Raw genomic sequence first — 22,379 nt, forward strand, 5'->3', positions numbered from 1 at the left:
TCTGTCAAAATGAAAATTTTACCCAAAATGATATTTTTATTTCAGAACTTACCTATAATTAGGAACATGGGACTGATTAAAAATTGGAATAGGGATATTACGAAATACAGGGTTAGTCAAAATGAATAGGCCAATAAGAAAATTAATTGTAGCCGAATGTATGTTTACTGTAACCAAACCACAGCTACGTAGCGACAGATAAACTATCAAAGTTTTTTTTGAGCAACACACATGTACGTTAATGCCGCTAGGCGTCGCTAGGAGTCGCTGTTTTCAAAATGGCGGAATCAGGCAAAGAGAAGGCATTTTGTGTGATGACATTTGCTAAAACAATGTCAGTAATTACGGTCCAGCGAGAATTTCGAGCCAAGTATGGCAAGGAACCACCTCATCGACATTCCATTGCGAGGTGGGTAAAGCAATTTGAGGAGACGGGCTGCTTATGCAAGGGTAAAACCACAGGACGACCGCGTGTCTCCGAAGACACAGTGGAATCCATTCGTGCATCCTTTCAACGAAGTCCCCAGAAGTCGACAAATCGTGTTGCCATGGAATTGAACGTTCCGCAAAAAACTGTGTGGCGCGTGTTACGCAAACGTTTGCAGTTCAAGCCGTATAAATTGCAAATGGTGCAGGCTTTGAAAAAAGGTGACTATTCAAAACGACACGATTTTTGCGAATCAATGCAGCGAAGACTAGAGGAGGAAGGCTTTGCCAACAGACTGGTCTTCAGTGACGAGGCAACGTTTCACCTGTGCGGGAAGGTCAATAGGCATAATCTCCGCTTTTGGGGATCTGAAAATCCTCATGCCGTATTGGAACATGTAAGGGATTCGCCAAAGGTAAACGTTTTCTGTGCAATAACCAACCGTCACGTGTTTGGCCCATTCTTTTTCGCGGAGAAAACCGTAACAGGCATAGTGTACGCTGACATGTTGTCTGAATGGTTGATGCCACAGTTAGAAGAGAAAGTGCCCGATTTCGTATTCCAACAGGACGGTGCCCCTCCGCATTGGCACAACAGTGTACGCGAGTACCTCAACGAACACCTTCCCAGACGTTGGATTGGCCGTGCTGGAGTGACTGATCTTCCATTCCTCCTGTGGCCCCCCAGGTCCCCCGACCTCACACCATGCAACTTTTCTCTCTGGGGGTATGTGAAAGACACTGTGTTCCGACCTCCATTACCGCTGACCTTGGACGACTTAAAACAGCGCAAATGTGCTGCATTCGATGCCATTACGTCGGATGTGCTGCAACGGATGTGGAATGAACTGGACTATCGCTTGGACGTCTGCCGTGTCACACGGGGCGCCCATATCGAACATCTCTGAAGGTGAGACAAAACTTTGATAATTTATCTGTCGATACGTAGCTGTAGTTTGGTTACAATAAACATACATTCGTCTAAAATTAATTTTCTTATTGGCCTATTCATTTTGACTAACCCTGTACATTTGGAACAATAAAAAACCAAGAATTCATTATAAAAATTTAATAGAACAAAAAGAAAAAGGCAGTCTGGCAGCCCCAGACTTGAAAACATACTTTGAAGCAGCGGCACTAACATGGGCCAGAGATTGGACCATGTTAAGGGAAAAAAAGCTACTAACCCTGGAGGGGATAGACCTAAGAGCAGGGTGGCATCAATATATTTGGTACAAGGGGAAAGAAAAGGAAAAAAAAATTGGGAATCACTTCACGAGGTCTGCAATTTTAAAAGTTTGGGATAAATATAAAACTAAATTGTATAATAAAACACCCCTCTGGGTCTCTCCTCTTGAGGCGACACAAAGAAGGTGCCTTGGGTGGACTGATTGGCCCATATATAAAGAAATCCTAAAAGATAAACTTGGTAAGAAAGAATTAAAAGAACAACAGGAGCTTATCTTAATGGACAAAAATATATCATGGTTTCACTATTGGCAGATTAAGGAGAAACTTAAACTAGACAAAAAACTAGGATTTGCACAGGGTAATGAATTTTGGGATAGCATAATGAACACGGACAAAAAACTAATCACCAAAATATACAAAAAAACTGTTAGACTGGTACCTGGACCAGAAGGAGGAGAAAAACTACATGAGAAGATGGAATGAAAATATACACAGAAACATCAGAAGAGAAGAACGGAAAGAAATATGGAAAAAGAGACTGAAGTTTACTTATGCAGTGGAGCTCAGAGAGAACTGGGTCAAAATATCACAAAGGTGGTATTTGACACCCAAAAAATTGGGGAGGATCTACAATAACTCAAGCACTACGTGTTGGAAGTGTAAAAGTAAAGAGGGGTCCTTTTTTCACCTATGGTGGATGTGCGAGAAAGCAAAAAGGTATTGGAGAGTGATACATAAGGAAATCCAAAATATGCTAAAAATACAGCTACCCCTAAAACCTGAGATACTTCTACTAGGAATGTATGATAAAACACTAGATAAGGATAAAGACAAAATCCTTTTCCTGGCATTGACAGCGGCAAGAATGTGCTACGCTAAAATGTGGAGACAAGAAGAAATTCCGGGTGAGAAAGTATGGATAGCGAAAATGTTAGACATCAGGAATTTAGACAAACTCACCTTCCTATTGCTAAAGAATAAGGAAATCAAAAGGAAAGAGACTGATTGGAGTGAAGTTACAGAATATTTGAAAAATAAGAATAAAGAAATAGTAATATGAACTAGATAGACAAAGACTGAAATACGATCAAAAGAGGGAAAGAAAAACATTTGAAGAAATATGCAGGAAAGGAACTGACAAGAAACATTCCACGGTGATACCAGGAGGTCAACATTTTTATTTTATTTTTGATTTTTGTATGTTTGTTTTACATTTATTTTTGATTTTTGTACTTCTTGATATTCTCTACATTCTGTCTATATATATATATTTTTCTCTTTTTCTCTTTTCTTCTTTTCTTTTCTCTCGCCGTCAGAGGACTGTTTTTATGTTACATCCCTCCCCCCTCCCCACTTTCCCTCCCCTTCCCCTCGGGGAAAAAGTCGTATTATGTGGGGTTTTTTTTCCTTTTTTTTCCTTTTCTTTCTTTTTTCTTTTTTCTTTTATGTATGAAAATCTCAATAAAGAATATTTTTTTAAAAAAATGAGAGCATTCAACATCCCCCCCCCCCCCCAACTTGGTTGCTTCACTACTGTTCTGTCGCGTGCTGGGCCTGTAAATAATTGTCTTTAGAACAGGATGTGCAACCTTTGCCCAGCGGGAAGCCAGGGGGCCTAAAGAGAAGTTCTCAGAGGTTTCCACCACAAACAGTCTTTAGATGGCTTGAGAAGTACAACAAAGTATTTTATTAATGAACAATCAAACAGAAACTTCTCTTGTCTTCAGTAAAGTTAAGCAAATGATTCCAAGCTTTTAGGCAACTGGTGAATTCCTAATCTTGCCCACGAAGGACAGGCAACTGTCTTCAATAACTTCTTCTTTAAAGGAAAATCCCCGTTTTAACTTCTCCCAGGCTGACTGTAATCTAACCCTTACTGATGTGTGCTCCGCTACCGGGTCGAACTGCGTCTCAAACGCCGAGTGGACCTACCAGCAAGGCAGTAGATGTTCTCCAGCTGGAGTTCTTTGGTCTTTAGGGCTGTTTTCCTGGAAATTCTTTGGAGACTCTTAAGACATTTCTCCCCCGGAAGATCTTAAGGGTTGAAGCTTTTGTACAGGGGAAGCTTGCACACATCCTATACATAAGCTTACCTTGCTGAGACTAACTAAAAATGGCTCCCTTGCCTTCCCAATTGCCCTGAGCAAGGGGCGGGACCAAAACTTAACAATGATGGACAGGCGACTTGCCCTATGACTGCAACCAAAGAAGCCACCTATCTGCAGAGTCCCTGAAACCTAGGACTGCAAGCAAACATTTAATACAAAGCAAATAAAGTTGGAGCTCCTGGTACAGCTGTACTAGAACAACTACATCGGCTATTGCTGCAAGTAATGACAGTGTGAATAAATTGCTAATATTTGCTTGAGATAGTGCTTGCAGTTCTGGAAGGACTCTTGATTTTTTGCATCTCATAGGCTTAGCATGGGGATTTGGTTAACCAGTTAAAATTCATGAGTAAACCAGGTTTTGAAAAAAAATCTGAAACATTTCGGGGGGGGGGGGTTGAACCCCTAACCCCCCCCCTCGCTACGGGCCTGCATGCACGCACATACATTTCTCCCAGTCCTTTCAGTGCAGAGCAGGCTGAATTAAATATTTGAGAGACACTTTGCTTCCTGAACTACTCTACCAAATGAGTGCTTCAACTACTCAAACAACATGGAGGTGAAATGTATCTGTTTACTTATCAAATAAAAATAGGACCCCTTTGATCACACCTTCTGAATCAAAACAAATATCTTTCAGAATGAAGGTGCTGAAAATTTTAATTCCAATTTTTGTTTTTTTTTTCTTTATGATATAAAGAATAACAAAATAGACACATATGTTCTGAACTACATAAAAGAGGTCTAGCGATGCTCCTCAGAATATAAATGCAGGGCCCTGTGCTCCTTTGAGTCTCTCAACGTATGATCTCTTCCCACTGGTGTCAAGATGATCTTAGTTATGAAATTTCTACATTTATTCCTAATGGATCTTTTCCTTGAACTCTATAATCTTTTTAGTTTTGCAATTAAAAAATCTTTTCTAGGATACTGCTGCTATGGCAGCTCACACAAATTTATTGTGAAAATTAACCACAGAATGACATATCTGGAAAGGACAACAAGAATCATCTCGTCCAATGTCTTGTCACTACAGGAATCCACAGGAAAAAAATGTTAGTCTCTAAGATACTACAAGATCCCTTTGCCTACTGATATTCCAGATTCTTGATGTGGACAATATTGTTCTGTAATTGCAGGCTAGGGCTTTTCCACACAGCCATATAATCCAGAATATCAAGGCAGATAATCCACAATATCTGCTTTGAACTGTGTTATCTGAGACCACACTGCCATATAACCCAGTTCAAAGCAGATAATGTGAGATTTTATACAGCTGTGTGGAAGGGGCTCTAGAATGGCAGTGGCATTTTGCCACCACATCACCTTGTTTTGATATTTAGCTAAGACCCCTGGATCAATTTCACATGTATGTAGTGAAGAACTGTACAATGGCACAGTTCCCAAACAGTCACCGTAAGTCTCCATCTCCCTTTTTCCATTACTGACAGCTTCCTGGAAAACATAGAACTATATCAGCTCCACTCCATAAGAGGACATATTCAGAAATGATCATGTTCACATCCTTGCCCATTTACACATTCCATAGGTCGATTGAGGCTTCAATGAAATCCCAGAAGCCATTGGGATCCATTTACCTCTTAGGAACGACCTTTCCAATCTATCGCCATTCATTTGGAGGTTTTGAGTCCCAATAAGTTTAACTCCAATCAAGTAATCGTCTGGGTTGCTGCAAGTTTTCTGGGCTGTATGGCCATGTTCTAGAAGTATTCTCTCCTAACATTTCACCCACATCTATGGCAGGCATCCTCAGAGATTGTGAGGTCAGACTTCACAACCTCTGAGGATGCCTGCCATAGATGCAGGCAAAACATCAGGAGAGAATGCTTCTGGAACATGGCCATATAGCCCAGAAAATTCACAGCAACCCAGTAATTGCTGCCATGAAAGCCTTCAAGAAGTAATTAACACTTTGTGATAACTGAACTAGACAAAGATCCTCCACACCAAGATCACCATCATCCCGTGCAACATAGAGAAGAAGATACAGCACATGGTCAGGAGTATGTGTGAATAACAATGCAAGATAGGTCTATGTTTCTCATGGCAGACATGAAGTCCTGAGCTGCTCCCTATAGGGCAACCTCCACATGTATATTGAAGTCCCCCAGCACTGCATGTAAGGAGTACTCCAGTTCCAATTTTGTGACCACCTTGACTACTTTGTTCCTTTCCCCATTGACTACAGTACATCTAGTAGTTTGTTGAAATGTTTCAGCAGGACCCCATGATGTCATTTTTTCACAAGAATAAAATAGATTCTGGGTAGTAATAGCAGAGTTTAGTGAGCCATGTACAGTCATCCCTACACTGTGCCCATCCCTACTTTAGAAACAAAGTTTTACTCTGAATTGTTGTATTCTGTATAGAAAGAGTTAAGAGATTTTCTGCTCCAAGATGATTTCTATGCAGGTCTGTAGGGTTATTCTATTTCTACTTCACCATCTCTTAAAAAGACTGGAAGGGGGGGAGGGGCTTCATTTCTCGATAGACTGCACAGCCACTTAGGAGGTTGGTACTCTGAGTGACACCCATTAGTTTGTCATTATTCAGAAAATGGGGCAGTAAGGCAGAAAAGAATTGTTTTAGAATTCCTTATCAGATCTGTCTAACTTTTTAAATGTATGTCATAGAGTAATGTGGTGCCTTTTGTTGTTTTTCCAGTGATAGAAAATTTATGACAGGAAGACAGGAAGCCTTGCAGTAAAAAATCTGACCTCTGACAACTTTTTAATTATTCTGTTTCTCTGTTCTCTGATTCCTTTTGCTTTATATGAAACATGTTATTAATCCTGCCCATTATAAAAAATATAATTAATTTTTCAAATAGGTGATCCTGAATTTTCAAAAGATTCAGCAAGGATAGTGGGGAAGAGAGAGCGAGCAGTATTTTCTTCTCAGGGGAGATGTGTTATGAAATTGTATTGTTCTGGAATCCTTCCTTCACGAGTCAGAACTGTCGTCCTCAAGCTGGTCTCCATGGCTTAGTTGATTAACTGACTATTTTCCCAAAGATTTTGTTTCCATATTTTATGAAGTAGTGAAGGGAATGAAATGTATTTGAACTAGAAAGGAAAAAAGGTGTCAGTTCAAATTCTGTCACATATATACTAGGGATCTAAAATGTCAATTCCAAACTTTTGATCAACATTTCAGGGTTGCTGCTTCAGGTTTAATATAATTTCAATGGGTTTAATTAGCAGCTCACAACATACCAAAATTTTCCTCTGAGCATAAAGTTATAAAAACCTTTTTTCATCCTTTTCTTGAGTACTTTCACTACATTTGGAACACACACAGATTCGGGCTTCATTCTCACATTATGGATATCATTATGGTCTGGAAGCCACATCCTATGAGGAGCTGCTAAGGGAGCGTGGTCTGTATAACCTGGAGAAGAGAAGATTGAGAGGGGACATGATAGCCATATTTGACTATTTGACATGATGTTATATTGAAAAGGGAGCTGCTCCAGAGACTAGGATACAGAGCAATGGATTCAAACTACAAAAAAAAGATATTCCACCTAAACATTAGGAAGAACTTTCCGATGGGAAGAGCTGTTCAACTGTGAAATAACCTGTGGTGGGGTCACTTTCTTTTGAAGCTTTAAACAGAGTCTGGGTGGCCATCTGATGGCAGTGCTTTTGTGTATTCCTGCAAGGCAGGAGGTTGGACTACATGGCCTTAGGTGGCCAGTGTGGCATAGTGGATTGAATGTTGAACTAGGACTTCAGAAGGTGAGGGTTTAAATCCCCCTTCACACTCAATAAGCCTTGGGCAAGTCACACTCTAGGCCAGTGGTTCCCAGCCTGTGGTCCTCAAAAGCTAAAATAAGGTCTGTGGCCTCACCATTACTAATATGGATAGTAACACAGCCCAACTAAAAAAAATTGGTGTCTTCATTTTTAGACCTGTTCCTGGGGTTATTTGGGGTGTTGATTCAGAAAATTGTATTGGATAGACCACATTAGCTCTAGATGATTAAATATGGTTTTCTGTGGGCGAGCAGATGGTGACTACTAGATGGCATATGTTCTGTATCAGAAACTAGAACTCATTTGGTCTAGCCAACGCAATTTCCTGAGTCATCGTCCCAAAGAACCAAACCGAATCTAAAGTTAACCAAAAACTTTATAACTCTTTTGGTACTTATGTTGGAGAGTGGTCACTGGTCAAAAAAATGTTGGGAACCACTGCTGTAGGCCTTAGAAGAAAGCAAAGGCAAACTTCCTCTGAATATATCTTACCAAGAAGACCCTGTTATAGATCTGCTTTGGAGTTGCAATAAGTCGATAATAGCTTGAATGCACACAAGAACAACAACACCCACAACAAAAACAAGAAGAAGTGCCTGGATCCCATCAATGAAGCCTTGTGCTACCTGTGTTAATTTTTAATGTGCTGCAAGCTTCTCTGTTTGTGTTTCACTCCACTCAGCTCGCTCCCTCCCTCACCACAGAGGCTGTACTTGAGAATTCTTTCTTTGTAGTCTCAACCCATGCAACTGGGGTGGAAACACTTCATTGCAAAGAAAAGGGCACATTGGTATTTTCCAGAAGTTGTATTATTGTAGTGTTTTACAGCATTGTAAATAGAAATTAGAGCACAACTATAGCTACATTAAACAAAACTATCAGCTGCTGAGTCAGTATGTGTAAGTAAACCATTAATAAATGCATTACCACTACTTCAAGCCAAAGATTCCAACAACACAAGAGACAAGCATTCTTATGCTATTGTGCCTGGAGCTATACACAATTAGAGGGATTCCTTTGTCAAGGCTTCAACATAAATGGAGGCTTTTATTCAGCCCTGGAAAGGAACCTGCCTCTCTCTCCCTTTCCCCTGTGGGAATCCAGGTAGAAATAGATGCATTATTTGAAGCAGTCAGGTGGAGGAATTCCAAAACAATTTTCTCTTTCCTTTTTGTATAATGAGTCTGAGTGTAATTGTGGTCCTTTTAGAATTGTAATGCATCAAAGCAAAGACATCTGGTGACTTCCCTGCCAGTGAATCAACTCCGAGGTTTTAGTTTGAATTTAAAGGGAGCTATCCGAAGTGCTGGACCTATGCGGGGGGGGGGGGGGGGAGGGTTCGGAGTCTTCAATAGGGCCTTTAATGTTTGGATTAAATCCTGAAGCAAGTCTACTGCACCTCCGGCTTGGGAGTCACCATCAACCGCTCTATCAAAGGGCACAAAATATTATTCCCTATCCATTTCTGGCCAGGCTCTTTTATCATCAGAGTTTCTTCCATTCTCTATCATGCTATTGTTAGCAGCTGCATTAGGATTCTGAATGTTTGCCAATGCTTTTTTACACCAAACTTTGATACAAGAATAAAGGGAAAATATAGTGCACTCTTGAGAAAGATGCCAATAGATGCTGTCTGCCAGATACATTTGAAATCTATAGCTCCTTTGTAAGGGATGGCAAAAACTAATGACAGGTCTGAGCCCGCGACTTGCTGCGCTGTCAAAGGAAGTTGTAAAGATGAGGTGCAGCAGAAATACATCTCGGATCAATGGCCCAGGGCTGTTTGGGCTGCCATGCTGTCAGGACGACTGTGTTGGTTTTGACCCCTGTGTCATGCAAAGCTTTTACATGGGCCAAAGACCAAACATGGGGAAAACCAAACAGAGGACAGCCTGTCCTGTCACCACCTATTTTGCTCAGTATTATGACATCAGAATGAAAACTAAAATAGTCCGCTTCACAAATAAAGTGTAAATTGTTCCCCTGCCGAGACCAAATAAGGGAAATTGATTCATTATGCTTTCTTTTTACAACACAGCCATGCTCTTGAAGGATAGAAATAGCTCTTCTGCTTGTCAATAGCCAAGCTTTTGGTGGGGGGGGGGGGGGCATGAAAGGGAGGGAAGTTGTCCTCACTAATTTGTTTGAAGTATACAAGAATTACAATTGATTTCTACAATATAGTTCCGAGGAGACTCTTTTACAAGTGATATCTCTCTCCACATGAGGAGAGCAACGGGGAAGGGGACAAAGAGCCCCTGTGTTTACATCCTCATGTATTCATTTCGATCTGATTCCCAAATGCCTGAAATTGGCTGAAATCTACATACAATAATTGGGGGGGGGGGGGAGAGAAAAGGAACAAAACATAACACTGCAATACATATACACACTGCTATTACCCCATCCTACACATTATACTGCCCCACACTATAAACCAGTTTTTCCCAAACTTCGATCCTCCAGATGTTTTGGACTTCAGCTACAGATTCCTGAGGATTGGCTAGACTAGCTGAGGAATCACTAAAAACACAGATTACAAAGCGAGGGGTGGGTGGGTGGGGGGAATAATTCAGTTAAAAGTCGACCAGTGGTATATATGATGTGTTTCCCCTGCATCCATAATACTGCACACTCCTAATCTGTACTAATTTTCAACTCTTGTGGTTAGCATCTTTTCTCCACTTTCTCTTAAAGTATTATACAGGCCAGAGTGTTAAATGAGGACTAGAGAGGGTTGGGTTTAAATCCTGTGTTTGCCATTTATCTTTCTATACTATTATAAGCCAGTTACTGCCTTAACATAACCAATCTCACAGGGCAGAGGAATCATATGCACCACTTTGAGCTCTTTGTAGGAAAAGATGGATAGACATTTAACAAATAAAGTGATATTTATTTGTGTTGTTTATGCTTACGGTTTATTTTGATACGAGTCTTTGGAGGCTAGAGTTATAAAATGCAATACAATGACTAGAGAAAAAATACAAGAGAATCTTTATTCTCCATATTTATATTCATTCAATAGCTGCTCTATCAATAATCTGTTTTTCCCATAATTTTAAAAGTCCTCTAAGTTCCTGTACTTGTGGGAAAGCAGCATTCTACAAAAATGCCATGTTCATTTTCATGTGGAAGTATTCTTGTAGCATTCATTATCTGATTATCTGAAAAAAGGCAAGCTAGAATGATCTAATATTGCTTCATTTTGCAGTGGTTTACACACTTATACGTTAAACCAAATTGCTGGACCCAACCAGAGTAGATGCATTAAATTAATGACATCTCCATAAGTACTGACTTACACTCCAGCAATTGATTCATTGCTTCTGTTCAAGTGGTAACTGAGTATTCATATAGCGGATTTTGGCGCAAGTGGGATTTCAGGCACTTCTCCCAGTGAATCATTTTGGTGAAGGTCATTGCATAGTATTTGTTTTCTTCCGCTATACATATACTTTGGCAAATAGTATAATTGTTTTTCTGAAACTCTCCTTAGCCCTTGTTTATGTTCCAAAAGTAAAAGTAAACCATCCTTATGTGATAATTTATGTACTATCAGATATAAGGGATCTGGGCGCCAGTAGCCACCAATTATAAAATTGATGAGATCCAATGTCATGATTTGCCAGCCTCAGTAGCGAATCTGGGCGGTGTCCCAGCTTATCCATTCCACACGGGAAAGCATCGCACTCTGCTGAAATTTTGTTATTCCCAATTGAACATAGAGTTACTTCCATGTTAGTGGCAGTGTCCCACCATGCTGCCACCCCAGTTCACCCATGAAGACCCACCAGAAGTTGCCCGACATTGTATGATGGGTGGCGTGGGGCTCCATGGATGAACTGAAGTAGAAGCATCCTAGGATGGTTCTTCTGCCCTATGTGATAATGCTGTAAGAAGAGCCTGCAGGATCCAACCACTAGCCTATCTAACTCAACATCATATTTTACATCATAAGAAGCCCACAAGTAGATGTGGAGCAATAGCCATCTCCCATCACTGTTCCCCAACAACTAGTTGTCAGAGGCAGCCTACTTCTAACCTATAGCTGCCAGGATTAGTAGTCATTGACAAACCTTGCCTTCCATGAATTTACCTGAACCATTTCCCAAAATCTACAACTTTTGAACAATTCACCAGAATTTAAATATAGTAGGGTATTCTTACACAGCGTAAAATTAAACGTACATGTTTCTACTAAAGTTCAGTTCCCTGACATGGATTCCAAGATGTTGAAACTTTTCAAGAAGGAATGCATCTTCCCACATTTTCTCTTTATGTTTATTTTTCCTTTTCCAGAAGACTTTCCTGAGCAATGTGGAATGGTTGCTGTGAGAATGGAAAATCACCCAAAATTAGGGAGGGGCCCAACCCCTTTAGATTCTTCTTCTAGCATCTTTATATGCTAACCCCAAATTCTTCAAGAGGGCTCCCAGAGCCTCCAGAGATATCTTCTTCAAAGATAATAAATTTTGCTTTTGCAAATTTCCTCAAACTGCTTTGTATGTGTGTGTGTTTTGTTTTTATTTATTTTATTTTATTTTTTTGGTGTCAGGAACAACTTGAGAAACTGCAAATTGTCTCTGGTGTGAGAGAATTGGCCATCTGCTAGGACATTGTCCAGGGGACACCTGGATGTGTTTTACCATCCTTGTGGGAGGCTTCTCTCATGTCCCTGCATGGGGAGCTGGAACTGACAGAGGGAGCTCACCCACGCTCTCCCCAGATTCGAACCTCTGACTTAACCCATTGTGCCAACGAGGGCTCCTTCGTGACCCAAGCTGATTTGCTCCGGTCCTGAACTGAATCATTCTGAAAGTAGTTTCTATTTTCAGTACCTCATATGACTATATGAAGACTAAAGAATTAATGCAGCCAAATGGTTCAAGTGTACTTCTATAGATAAAACAGAAAATATTGCCTTGAAGCCAAAATATTAACTTCTGTATTATATAATCACAGAAACTTGATCTGTTCTTGATGCTGCATTCAGATGATCCAAGATATTTGAGTGTGTGTGTAAACCATCTATCTACTGTTTGCATTTTTTTTCTGCAGATTCTTTTCTTTAGTTCACTTTGGTTGAATTACTAAACAACCATTAGTATGATGTTGAGGTACTTTACATTAGCAATGATACCAGCATTGGTTATGTGGGAATATTGGGGTGCCCAAAACATAAACGTTCCCCAGGTTTACTGCAAATTGCGAGTCATGCCCCACTACACTGTACCAGACATTGAGATGAATTAATTCAATCAGTTTTCCAGAATTAAAACACAGGCAAAGAACAAACACCTTGAAATTGGCTTCATGCTTGGGTTTATTCATTGATCATGATCTAAGTTGTTGTGAATGTGAATGATATCATCATAATTCAGCCTGGAGACCTAATATCTTATCCATTCTCTCTCTTCTCCCGCACCCTCTGTCTCAACCCAGAAAGCAGGACAAACCTGAAAACAAATGGTTCTAGCCAACTTCCCAATGCTGAAGTTGCCTCCTTTATATCCGAATCCACAACTACAGCCGCCGTCGCCATCACCACAGTGACACCAGCACTCTCCGCTCCTTCCAATCGCACAAATGGAATCACAAATGCCATTTCTGAATCAGAAGAGGAAAAAGCCAAAAAATTGCTTTACTGCTCTTTATGCAAAGTGGCTGTGAACTCCCTATCACAGCTAGAAGCGCATAACACAGGTAAGCTACTGCCAGAAATAACTAAACGCATAACTATTTTGTGAAATAATGTGTCATTTAGACATAGTAGTGCCTGCAACTCTTCATCTTCCTAGTATATTCTTTCTCCTGAAAAGGAAAGAATGCTTCATTTATTGAAAACATACAGAGGCAATTATTAGGTTCTTGCCAAGAGACAACACAGAAGGCATAAAATCTATTCTTTATTAAAGCTCTTTGTCATCTAGTTAATACAGAAATGGGTGTCTATTACATGCTTAGTGAAGCCATTTTCCGTGAACGTTCTTGTAGCTTGTTCCCAACTCTGTATTTTACACCCTTACCTCCAGGAGATATTGCCACTGAACACAATTTCAGAAGGCAATAGTTGCTACTAGATTTGTAGAGAACCTTTCAGCACCATTTTAAATGTCAGAGCCCATCTAGTAACTACTAAAAATGCCTTCCCTTCTAGATGGCAGATTTCACCAGGCAAAGCCTCTTAATTGGGATGTCTCTCTGTCTCTATGCAGGGCATGGATACCTGTTCAACAGTTTTCTAATAGGATCATTGGTCGGGATAGCGGCATCACCCGATAGTTTTACATAAAATTTGCATGTGATAATGCAAATTTGCATGTTTTATGTATAGATACATATTTTAAAATAATAAGTAGAATTTAAGTCAAGATATGTCTAATGAGAGGCCCACTGACCTATGTTAGCTAAGGAGCTCAATGTTGATGAGCAACTTCAGAGGCTACGCGATTGGAGAAATTCAAATGGATGGGATGTCGAGTGGTCCTTTATAAAATGGGCTGAAGCAACTGAATGGTTGGAATTCATTCAGGGGAGCAGAGTTACACAAGAGTCCAAGAGTTTACCGTAGAAAAATGTGAAGTCTTAACGCAAGTATGAAGAAATCCCTTTATCCTTGTTTTTCAGGTTACTTATGCACTACAAGGAAAGGAATCATATTGGCTCCAGAATCTAAAGCACAACCCCAAATGATTCCCTAATGTTTTTGTCACAAGTGCCATTGCAAATTCAAATTTATGTAACATCTAAATGATTTGAAAGGATTTCCAGAAAGATAGCCATGATAAGTAGTTGTAGCAAAACCAAGAAAGAGCCTTATGGTCTAAGTTCTCTAATATTGTAGCCTGAGCTCTCATGAACCAGAGCCCATTCTATCAAATGCAAAAATAAAAAGGTCATGCATTAGTGATATTAAATGGGCGTAATAAAACATAGGAAGATTCCAGAGAAGTCCTGAGTCTTCTTCTGTTCCCATATTAAGTTTATAGTCATGCAGCTCTTTTGTGTTAACATTAAAGGTAAAGGTAAAGGTTTCCCCTTGACATTAAGTCTGGTCATATCCGACTCTGGCGGGGTGGGGTTGCTCATCTCCATTTCTAAGCCAAGAAGTTGTCATTGTCCATAAACGCCTCCTAGGTCATGTGGCCAGCATGACTGCATAGAACGCCATTATCTTCCCACCGATCTATTGATCTACTCACATTTGCATGTTTTCAAACTGCGAGGTTGGCAAAAGCTGGGGCTAGCAACAGGAGCTCACCCAGTCCCGTGGACTTGAACCGTTGACCTTGTTTTTGAATATCTTAGACATAGATACTGTTTACACATCTCTGTACAGTATGACCCCCCATATTTTCAGAACCAGTATCTATGGTTTCTTTTATCCACATACAACAAAATACTGCCTTCTTGAGGCATTTTCAAGGACCTCCAGCATTGCACTATAGTATTCTTGGGCAAAAAACCCTTCACTTCAATGGAGTTCGATGTTATCTGTGCTTTCATATGTTTGCATGAAGTACAGGAACATATCCTCTGTGGATATGGGGGTACTGTATTGCTTCATTGGAGGAAAAAAACTATAATTGTACCTCTGAGTCTTTTCCATCAAAGTGTTTTTGTACTTTTAGCATTTAAAAAGAACAGCAACAACTAAAATGTCATATGTTCCCCTTAGACTTTTATGATGGTTAAAAGCTCTCCTTTCCCCACCTGCAAACCTTTTTCTAAATATGGTCTTTTTAACTTCTTGTTTTCTGGTCAAGAATAAACTGTTTCTAGGTCTTGATAGTATGAAACCGAAAATTCCCAGAACCACAAGAAGAAAACTGATGCTATCCAGACCTAGGATTCTTAGCTCAAAGTAGTCAGGGGATGTATAATGGTTCGAATTTGGACTTGGGCAGTCGTGGTTCTGGTTGCCTTTGAGTTACTTTGGCCCAGTCACTTCCTTTGCGTCTACTCTCCCACACAATTGTTGCAATGATAACGTAAGGAGGAAAGCAGTTGTGTACTCTGCTTTGAAATCCTTGGAGAGATGGCAAGTTTCTAGGGTAACAAGCAAACAAATAAATAAATCAAGCTTGATGTGTAGTGCTTTTACAACGGAGAATTAGTAAGTAGAAGCTTGTAGTTGACTTTTTCTTAATTCACCAGTTTCTCTCCATCTTCTTCCTCATACCCTCCCTCTTCCACTGACCAAGCTTATATCTTGTCTCCGAATTATCTGTGAGATCAGTGGAGAATATTGTCAAATGGGAGGTTAACAGATGAATGAAGGCGTTATACACCTATTTATCTTCCTGTTGATTTTTCCTCCAATTCCCTTCTGTCCCTCTCATAACGTCAATGAGGACCACAGACATTGGGGCGTCCCTTTTGGCCACCTAACATGCACAATGCACAATGCAACCCTTTATCTGCAGAGGATATGTTCCAAAACCCAACTGGATACCTGAAAGTGTGGACAATAGTGAACCCTATATTTTGACTATACTTGGGCTGGAAGCATATAATACCTAGAAAGACCCCCAAACACTTTGGGGATATTTTTTTGGAGATGGGTAGGTGAAACTATGAACATCAAATCCATTGATAAGTGGATCGTATGATCTTTCCATCCTGATTTCTCACACAACTCCATAATTCGTCTGTCTCTTTTATGGAAGCGAAAAGATATTCAGCCCAGGGAGCTTTCTGTGACTGATCACCCCACAGCAATGGCATTTGTGCTTTCATTGAGCTTCCCATGGCACATTAAGGATCAGCACTAAAAGTTAAGCAGTCTTTCCTGCTTTCATGCCTAATGCCGAGGGAACATAGTTCTCTATTATTTTCTCCCTTTTCTTTGTGCTCAGATAAAAAGAGATGGGAGATGGCGATAATGGCTTTCAGATCAAGAGGAAATAATTTAATGAAGTTCTCTTTCTGAGATAAGCATTAAGAAAAACTTTTTTCCTTGTTGTGCCAGGAATACTAAAGTGGTGGGATGTTTTGACCTGGCAGTTGAGGAGGTTACCATTCCCGCCACACACACATTTTAAATTGTGGCTGATGTGGCAAAAGAGACCTGAAAGGCCAATGCCTGAAGAAGATCAGAGTTGTGTTAATAGGTTCTCATGGTAGCATACTTGATAACTGCTGAATGTTACAATGCAGTGTTGAAAAAGAGCTTTCCAAAATGCTGAATTCTAACTCCACTGTAGGTTCAGCACCCTGGATGTCTCCTTTAAAGCTCAGGCTAAAATCAGGAGGAAATTCACTACCCCACAGACAAAGAAGCCACAAACCACAATCAAGAAAGATGGCCAACCATGCTAATTGAGCTTGAGGAATCTGACACAGAAAAAGAGTGAGATAGAAAAGGCCACATTGTTGTTCCATGTTTACTTGATAATAAAAACTCAAGGAAGATCTAAGGGTTGAAAATGTTACATTTCATACTGCAGAGGATAAACGGTGTCTTGATTCTTTTGCATAATGGCTCACCAGGTACCAAGCACAAGACAATGGTGGAAGCTCGGAATGGTGCAGGTCCCATTAAGTCTTATCCTCGGCCTGGATCCAGACTGAAGACCCATGCCACTACTACAGGTTCAGGATTGCAGAACAAAACATTTCATTGTGAAATCTGTGATGTGCATGTCAATTCCGAAATTCAGCTGAAGCAGGTATGTTCACTGCATCAGGAACCACTGTGTTAGTACCACCGCTGTCAAATTTTCAGGCCACAGAGTCCTTTGTTTCAGATCGTATGTTCAGTTCAATAAGTGGCTCAGTTTAATTTGCCTGAGGCAGATCTCTTAAATCCAAGAGGTTATCAGCACAGAAACGAGGTATCAGACGGTGAAAATTAGATGGTAGGCTAGAATCACAGATTTCAGCCCCCCCCCCCCCCCCCAACAGATATATCTTTGTGGGTGTGCTGACATACAAGTCAAAGTATGCAAGTTTGTTTGTACCACAAAGCCTTATTCTTATAAGTTTGATCGATTGGGACCAAATGTAGCACATACACCCTTCATAACCCAACTTAAAGTAACTGTTATGTTTAAACTACACAATCCACCCTGTTTTGGAGCAAGGATCTGAAAAAATAAACAATGGCTCTGTGTGTGTGTAGAATTAGCTATTGTTCTATAGGGATGGATTTATATATGCAGCACTCAGGTGCATCCACAAGAGGGCAGTATATAGATAGAAAGGATTAGCTACTGGTAGACAAAAGTCACATAATGAGACCTAAAACACAGCCCTGAAGGCCACAGTCCAAACATCCAACCTATAAGGAAGTCAGCAATTTAATAAAGATTTATATTTTGGAAGAGATGTGTGCCTACGCCTTGCTTTGAATTTGAGAGAGAAGAAAAGGCCGGATGAAGGAAAAGAAAGGCCGGATCAAGGAATAGAAAGGGAAGGGAAGGGAAGGGAAGGAGATGGATGGAAAGGGAAGACAAGGGCGGGGAGAGACAAAAAAGGGGGAGGTAGAAGGAAAATGAAGGAAAGACAAAGGAAGGAAGAGAAAGGAAAACAGAAGGAAGGAAGGAAGGAAGGAAGGAAGGAAGGAAGGAAGGCAGGCAAACAGATAGGAGGAAGGTCTATGAGGGGCAAGAAGAAGAAAAGGAAGGAAGAAAAGAGAGGGGGACAAAGTGTATGAGGGAAAGGGGGGAAGAAAAGAAAGATCCACAAAGAAAATGCAAACCAGGGCAATGCCGGGTATATATGCTAGTATTCAGATAAAACAAAATCTCGAGCAGGTTAAGAATAAGCATGAAAATGTTTAAACATAATTTATTAATCACTAAGAGTCACTTCTCTAAAGCAGTTGTTGACTGAGGTGATTAGCTTTGCCAATTTCAGCATCTTGTTCCCCATTTCTGTCAGCAATTGTGCAGTTGCCCAGTGCTGGCTGTTGCAACATTTCCATCCAAGTGTTTAAAAATGTAGATGAGTTCCCCTCTGCCTTGGATGATGACACAGGGGCTTTGTTAAGTGAACCTCCTTCCTAGCTTTTCAGATATATTGCTCTTTTGCTCCAACATGTCATTTCTTTGTTCCCTAGAGAAAAATCATCAGCTGTGTAATTTTTAAAGTCACTAGCTTAAGCAAATTGGTAAAATGCATCTGATTTATTTTGGACGTGGAGAAATGTGCAAACATACTTTCAGAAGCTGCTATGTGCTATCACAAGACATCAAATTGTATGGAATCCTTTGTGTTGCCTGTTCTTTTGCCTCTACTCCTAGAAACTGATACTCTCAGGTTTCACTTCAACACCTCCCACACATTTCTTCCTCGTTCCCTCTATCTCTCAATCTTCAAGCCAATAGCAGCTACATAGGTTTCTTCCCTGTCAAACAATTGTAATAAAAATGCACTGGAGATGATATCTCATTGATGATTCAAAACACTGCTTCCACATGTACTAAACATTTGTACAATTCTGGCAACAGGGTTTTCTGATTGTGTAGTTTAAGAGACTTTCCTGTACATATCTACATTTGCTTCTAAAGCTTCATTTGTTTGGTTTTCTGGGTTATTTGTCTGGTTTATTTGCATGTTTATTGTACAGAAATTTCAATGTTTTAAAGAGGATGCTTTCTTTTAAAATTTCAGCACATTTCCAGCAGAAGACACAAGGACAAGGTGGCAGGGAAGCCTACAAAACCGAAATATAGCCCTTATAACAAACTACAGCGCAGCCCAAGTATTCTAGCAGTGAGTATTGATTAAATGTAGTCTACACTGGGCAGTAATCAAATGATTCCAAATGCAGTATAGTTAACTTGCATGATCTATCAGGCTACACAAAAGGGAGATGTCACTGGAGTGTCAAAGATGAACACACTGCCTGAAGTGGAAATCATATTGTATCTACAGTAAAGTCTCGCTTATCCAACCTTCGCTCATCCAATGTTCTGTATTATCAAACACAGTCTACCTCCTGTCCAGATCCACAGCTGTTTCAATATATTGCAATGTTTCGGTGCTATATTCATAAATAAGTAATTACTACATAATGTTACTGTGTATTGATCTGCTTTTTCTGTCAATTTGTTGTAAAACAAGATGTAATTTGTGAAATCATAATGTAATTGGACGTTTAATTGGCTTTTCCTTATTATCCAACATTTTCACTTATCCAGCGTTCTGCCAGCCCGTTTATGTTGGATAAGCGGAACTCTACTGTATTTGGAAAAGTTCCTAAGTGTAAAGATATATCATTGGAAGAGATTCCAAAAGGCCACCCAGTCCAATCCCATCATGCCATGCAGGAATATACAATCAAAGCAGACCCAACAAATGGCCATCCAGCCTCTGTTTCAAAACCTCCAGAGAAGGAGACACCACTACACCATGAGGCAGCATGTTCTAGTGTTCAACAGTTCTTACAATCAGGAAGCTTTTCCCAATGTTTAGGTGGAATCTTTTCCTGTAGCTTTGTTGTGTAGTGATCAACGTATTATTGAATACCAAAGTCTGTACTGTCTAAATTCGATATCTATGTATGGCTGTGAAAGCAGAGCAATGAAGAATGCTGACAGGAAGAAAATCAATTCATTTTAAAAATGATGCAGAAAGAAAGTTCTACAAATACCAGGATCTTCCAAAATGACCAATAAATACGTCTTAGAGGCTTGAACCCCACTGTGACGCCAAGATAACTAAACTAACGACCTTCTGTGAGGAGAGAGCACTAGTCTGTCACCTCGTGTGCAACTCCTTCTCCGTGATGCTTTCCCCATCACATGGGGAAAGCATCACACTCGCAGGAAGGCCCTGTGCATGCTCCATTACAGCCAGCACAACACCGGAAGCTTCCCATGCTGGGGTGTAAGTGCCCAGCAACACTTTCACCCTGGATGAGGGCAGGGCCTACGCCAGAAGTCACATGACACTGTGTGATGTCCGTCATGGGCCTTCCTCCTCCAGATGGGGTGAAAGTGTCCTAGGACACTGATTTCACCCCATCCAAGGAAGTTGCACAGCTGTCATACTATGGACCTATCAAAACATGTCTTAAGTCTTTGGAAAAGGCAATAATGCTTGGTAAAGTGGAGGCACAAAAGGGAAAAAAGGACACACTGCAGGTGGATAGACTCAATCAAGAACACTGTAGCCCTATGTCTTCTAAATCTGAACTGGGCTGTAGATGATAGAGTGCCTCTCAGTCATGGGGTTGCCAAAAGTCCAAACTGACTTAGTATCAGCAATTAAGAGTTTAATTGGTTCCATGACTCAGCTCTTAACTCAAAACACTGTTCTTCTGTCAAAGCAAAACCTTGGTCGAGCAACAGCTCTTAACTCAAAGTACTCTTAAGTTGGGATGTTCTTAAGTCAAGTTTCCACTGTATTACAGTTTAGTAGGTTATAATATGGAACTCCTGGTGGCGCAGTGGAGCTGGAGGTTTAGCACAGCTGGTAAATCATCAGCAACTATAAGATCTATCAACTGAAAGGTTGCAAGCCCCAGGTCGGTGTGAGCACCAACCGTTAGCCCTGTTCACTGTTTACCTAAGCAGTTCGAAAACAGCTTCAGCTGTAATGAGAGAAATTAGGTACCGCTAAAAGCGAGGGAGGTATTTTACAATGCCATAAAGAAAAGAAGATCAGAAAATGCTGGAATGAGGAAGTCCTGACAGTTCTTCATCATAGAGGATGGAGCAACAGCACCCCCTGTGGACTCAAGCCCAACTGTCCATGGCATCGAAACATCACACCTCCTTCTGTTTTGTCTGTCTGTGTACTGTCTATACAAACTGCATTGAATGTTTGCCTTGTATGTGTATAATTATCCGCCCTGAGTCCCCTACAGGGCGAGAAGAACGGAATATAAATAAAGTGTTATTATTATTATTAAACTGTTGAGCTGCTGAACTTGCTGACCGAAAGGTCGCCAGTTCAAATTCAGGGAGCGAGGTGCGCTCCCGTTGTTAGCCCCAGCTTCTGCCAACCTAGCAGTTTGAAAAGATACAAATGTGAATAGATCAATAGGTACAGCTCTGCAGGAAGGTAACAGAGCTACATGCAGTCATACCAACCACATGACCTTGGAGATGTCTACGGACAATGCTGGGTCTATGGCTTAGAACTGGAGATAAGTACCTACCCCCCCCCCCCCCGAGTTGGACATGACTGGAAAACATTTTTCCTTTACTTTAGGTTATAATACATTTATGCATTTTTTAAGGTTCTTTATTGCATTGCACTATTCTGATGGCCACATCTAAGCCGCAAATAATAACATCTAGTGCTTAAAGTGACCCTTTAGATCAGGAGTGGGAATCACGTGCCATTCCTGATGTCATTGGGCTGCAACTCCAAATATTCCTCTTCACTGCCTATGAAGGCGAGGTCTCCCAGGATTTGTATTCTAGCAATATGTGGGAGGGTTGCATGTTCCCTACCCTTTTATCATCATAACATAGAGCTAATGCCACTCCCAGTGGTTTTGAAACATTTTTAAAAATATCCTCTTTCCCATTCTAGTGACATTTATCCAATTTGCAACAGCAACCCAGAAAGGTTATGAGCATTGCAAGGTTGCTTGTTTTGCTCTCATCTTCAGCATGAAATTCCTTCCCTGTCTCTTTTTTCCTCATTGACCTTCTTCCCAAGTACAGCATGTTGCGTTGGAAGGCTTTATGGTTCTGGCTGTGCTAATGTGGGTACTGAGAAGTAGTCTGCTTGCATTCTACAAAAACAGGCTCCCTGTTGAAGTCAGCAGCAATTATTTTTAATGGGGCTGGATTGTGCCCATACCATTGCAAGTCAAGAATACACAGGGTTTTGTATATTTTGAAGAAGTCTGTTTTAAAAGTGTCACATCTTGCAACTGACCTGCAGAAACAAATAGAAAATTAATATCCCT

General features: G+C 40.5%; 1 protein-coding gene across 7 annotated transcripts in view; it reads left to right on the forward strand.

Moving 5' to 3' along the window:
* ZNF385B (zinc finger protein 385B) overlaps positions 1-22,379 on the forward strand; it is a 265,765-nt gene that overhangs the window by 239,271 nt on the left and 4,115 nt on the right. For all 7 annotated transcript variants that reach the window (XM_060779896.2, XM_060779905.2, XM_060779919.2 and 4 more), the window contains 3 exons: positions 12,950-13,210; positions 17,000-17,178; positions 19,124-19,225. In XM_060779896.2, the coding sequence (XP_060635879.2) occupies positions 12,950-13,210; positions 17,000-17,178; positions 19,124-19,225 (542 nt within the window). The remainder of the gene's footprint in view (positions 1-12,949; positions 13,211-16,999; positions 17,179-19,123; positions 19,226-22,379) is intronic.

This window comes from Anolis sagrei, chromosome 1, assembly GCF_037176765.1.
Source record: "Anolis sagrei isolate rAnoSag1 chromosome 1, rAnoSag1.mat, whole genome shotgun sequence".
Classification (NCBI taxonomy): Eukaryota; Metazoa; Chordata; class Lepidosauria; order Squamata; family Dactyloidae; genus Anolis; species Anolis sagrei.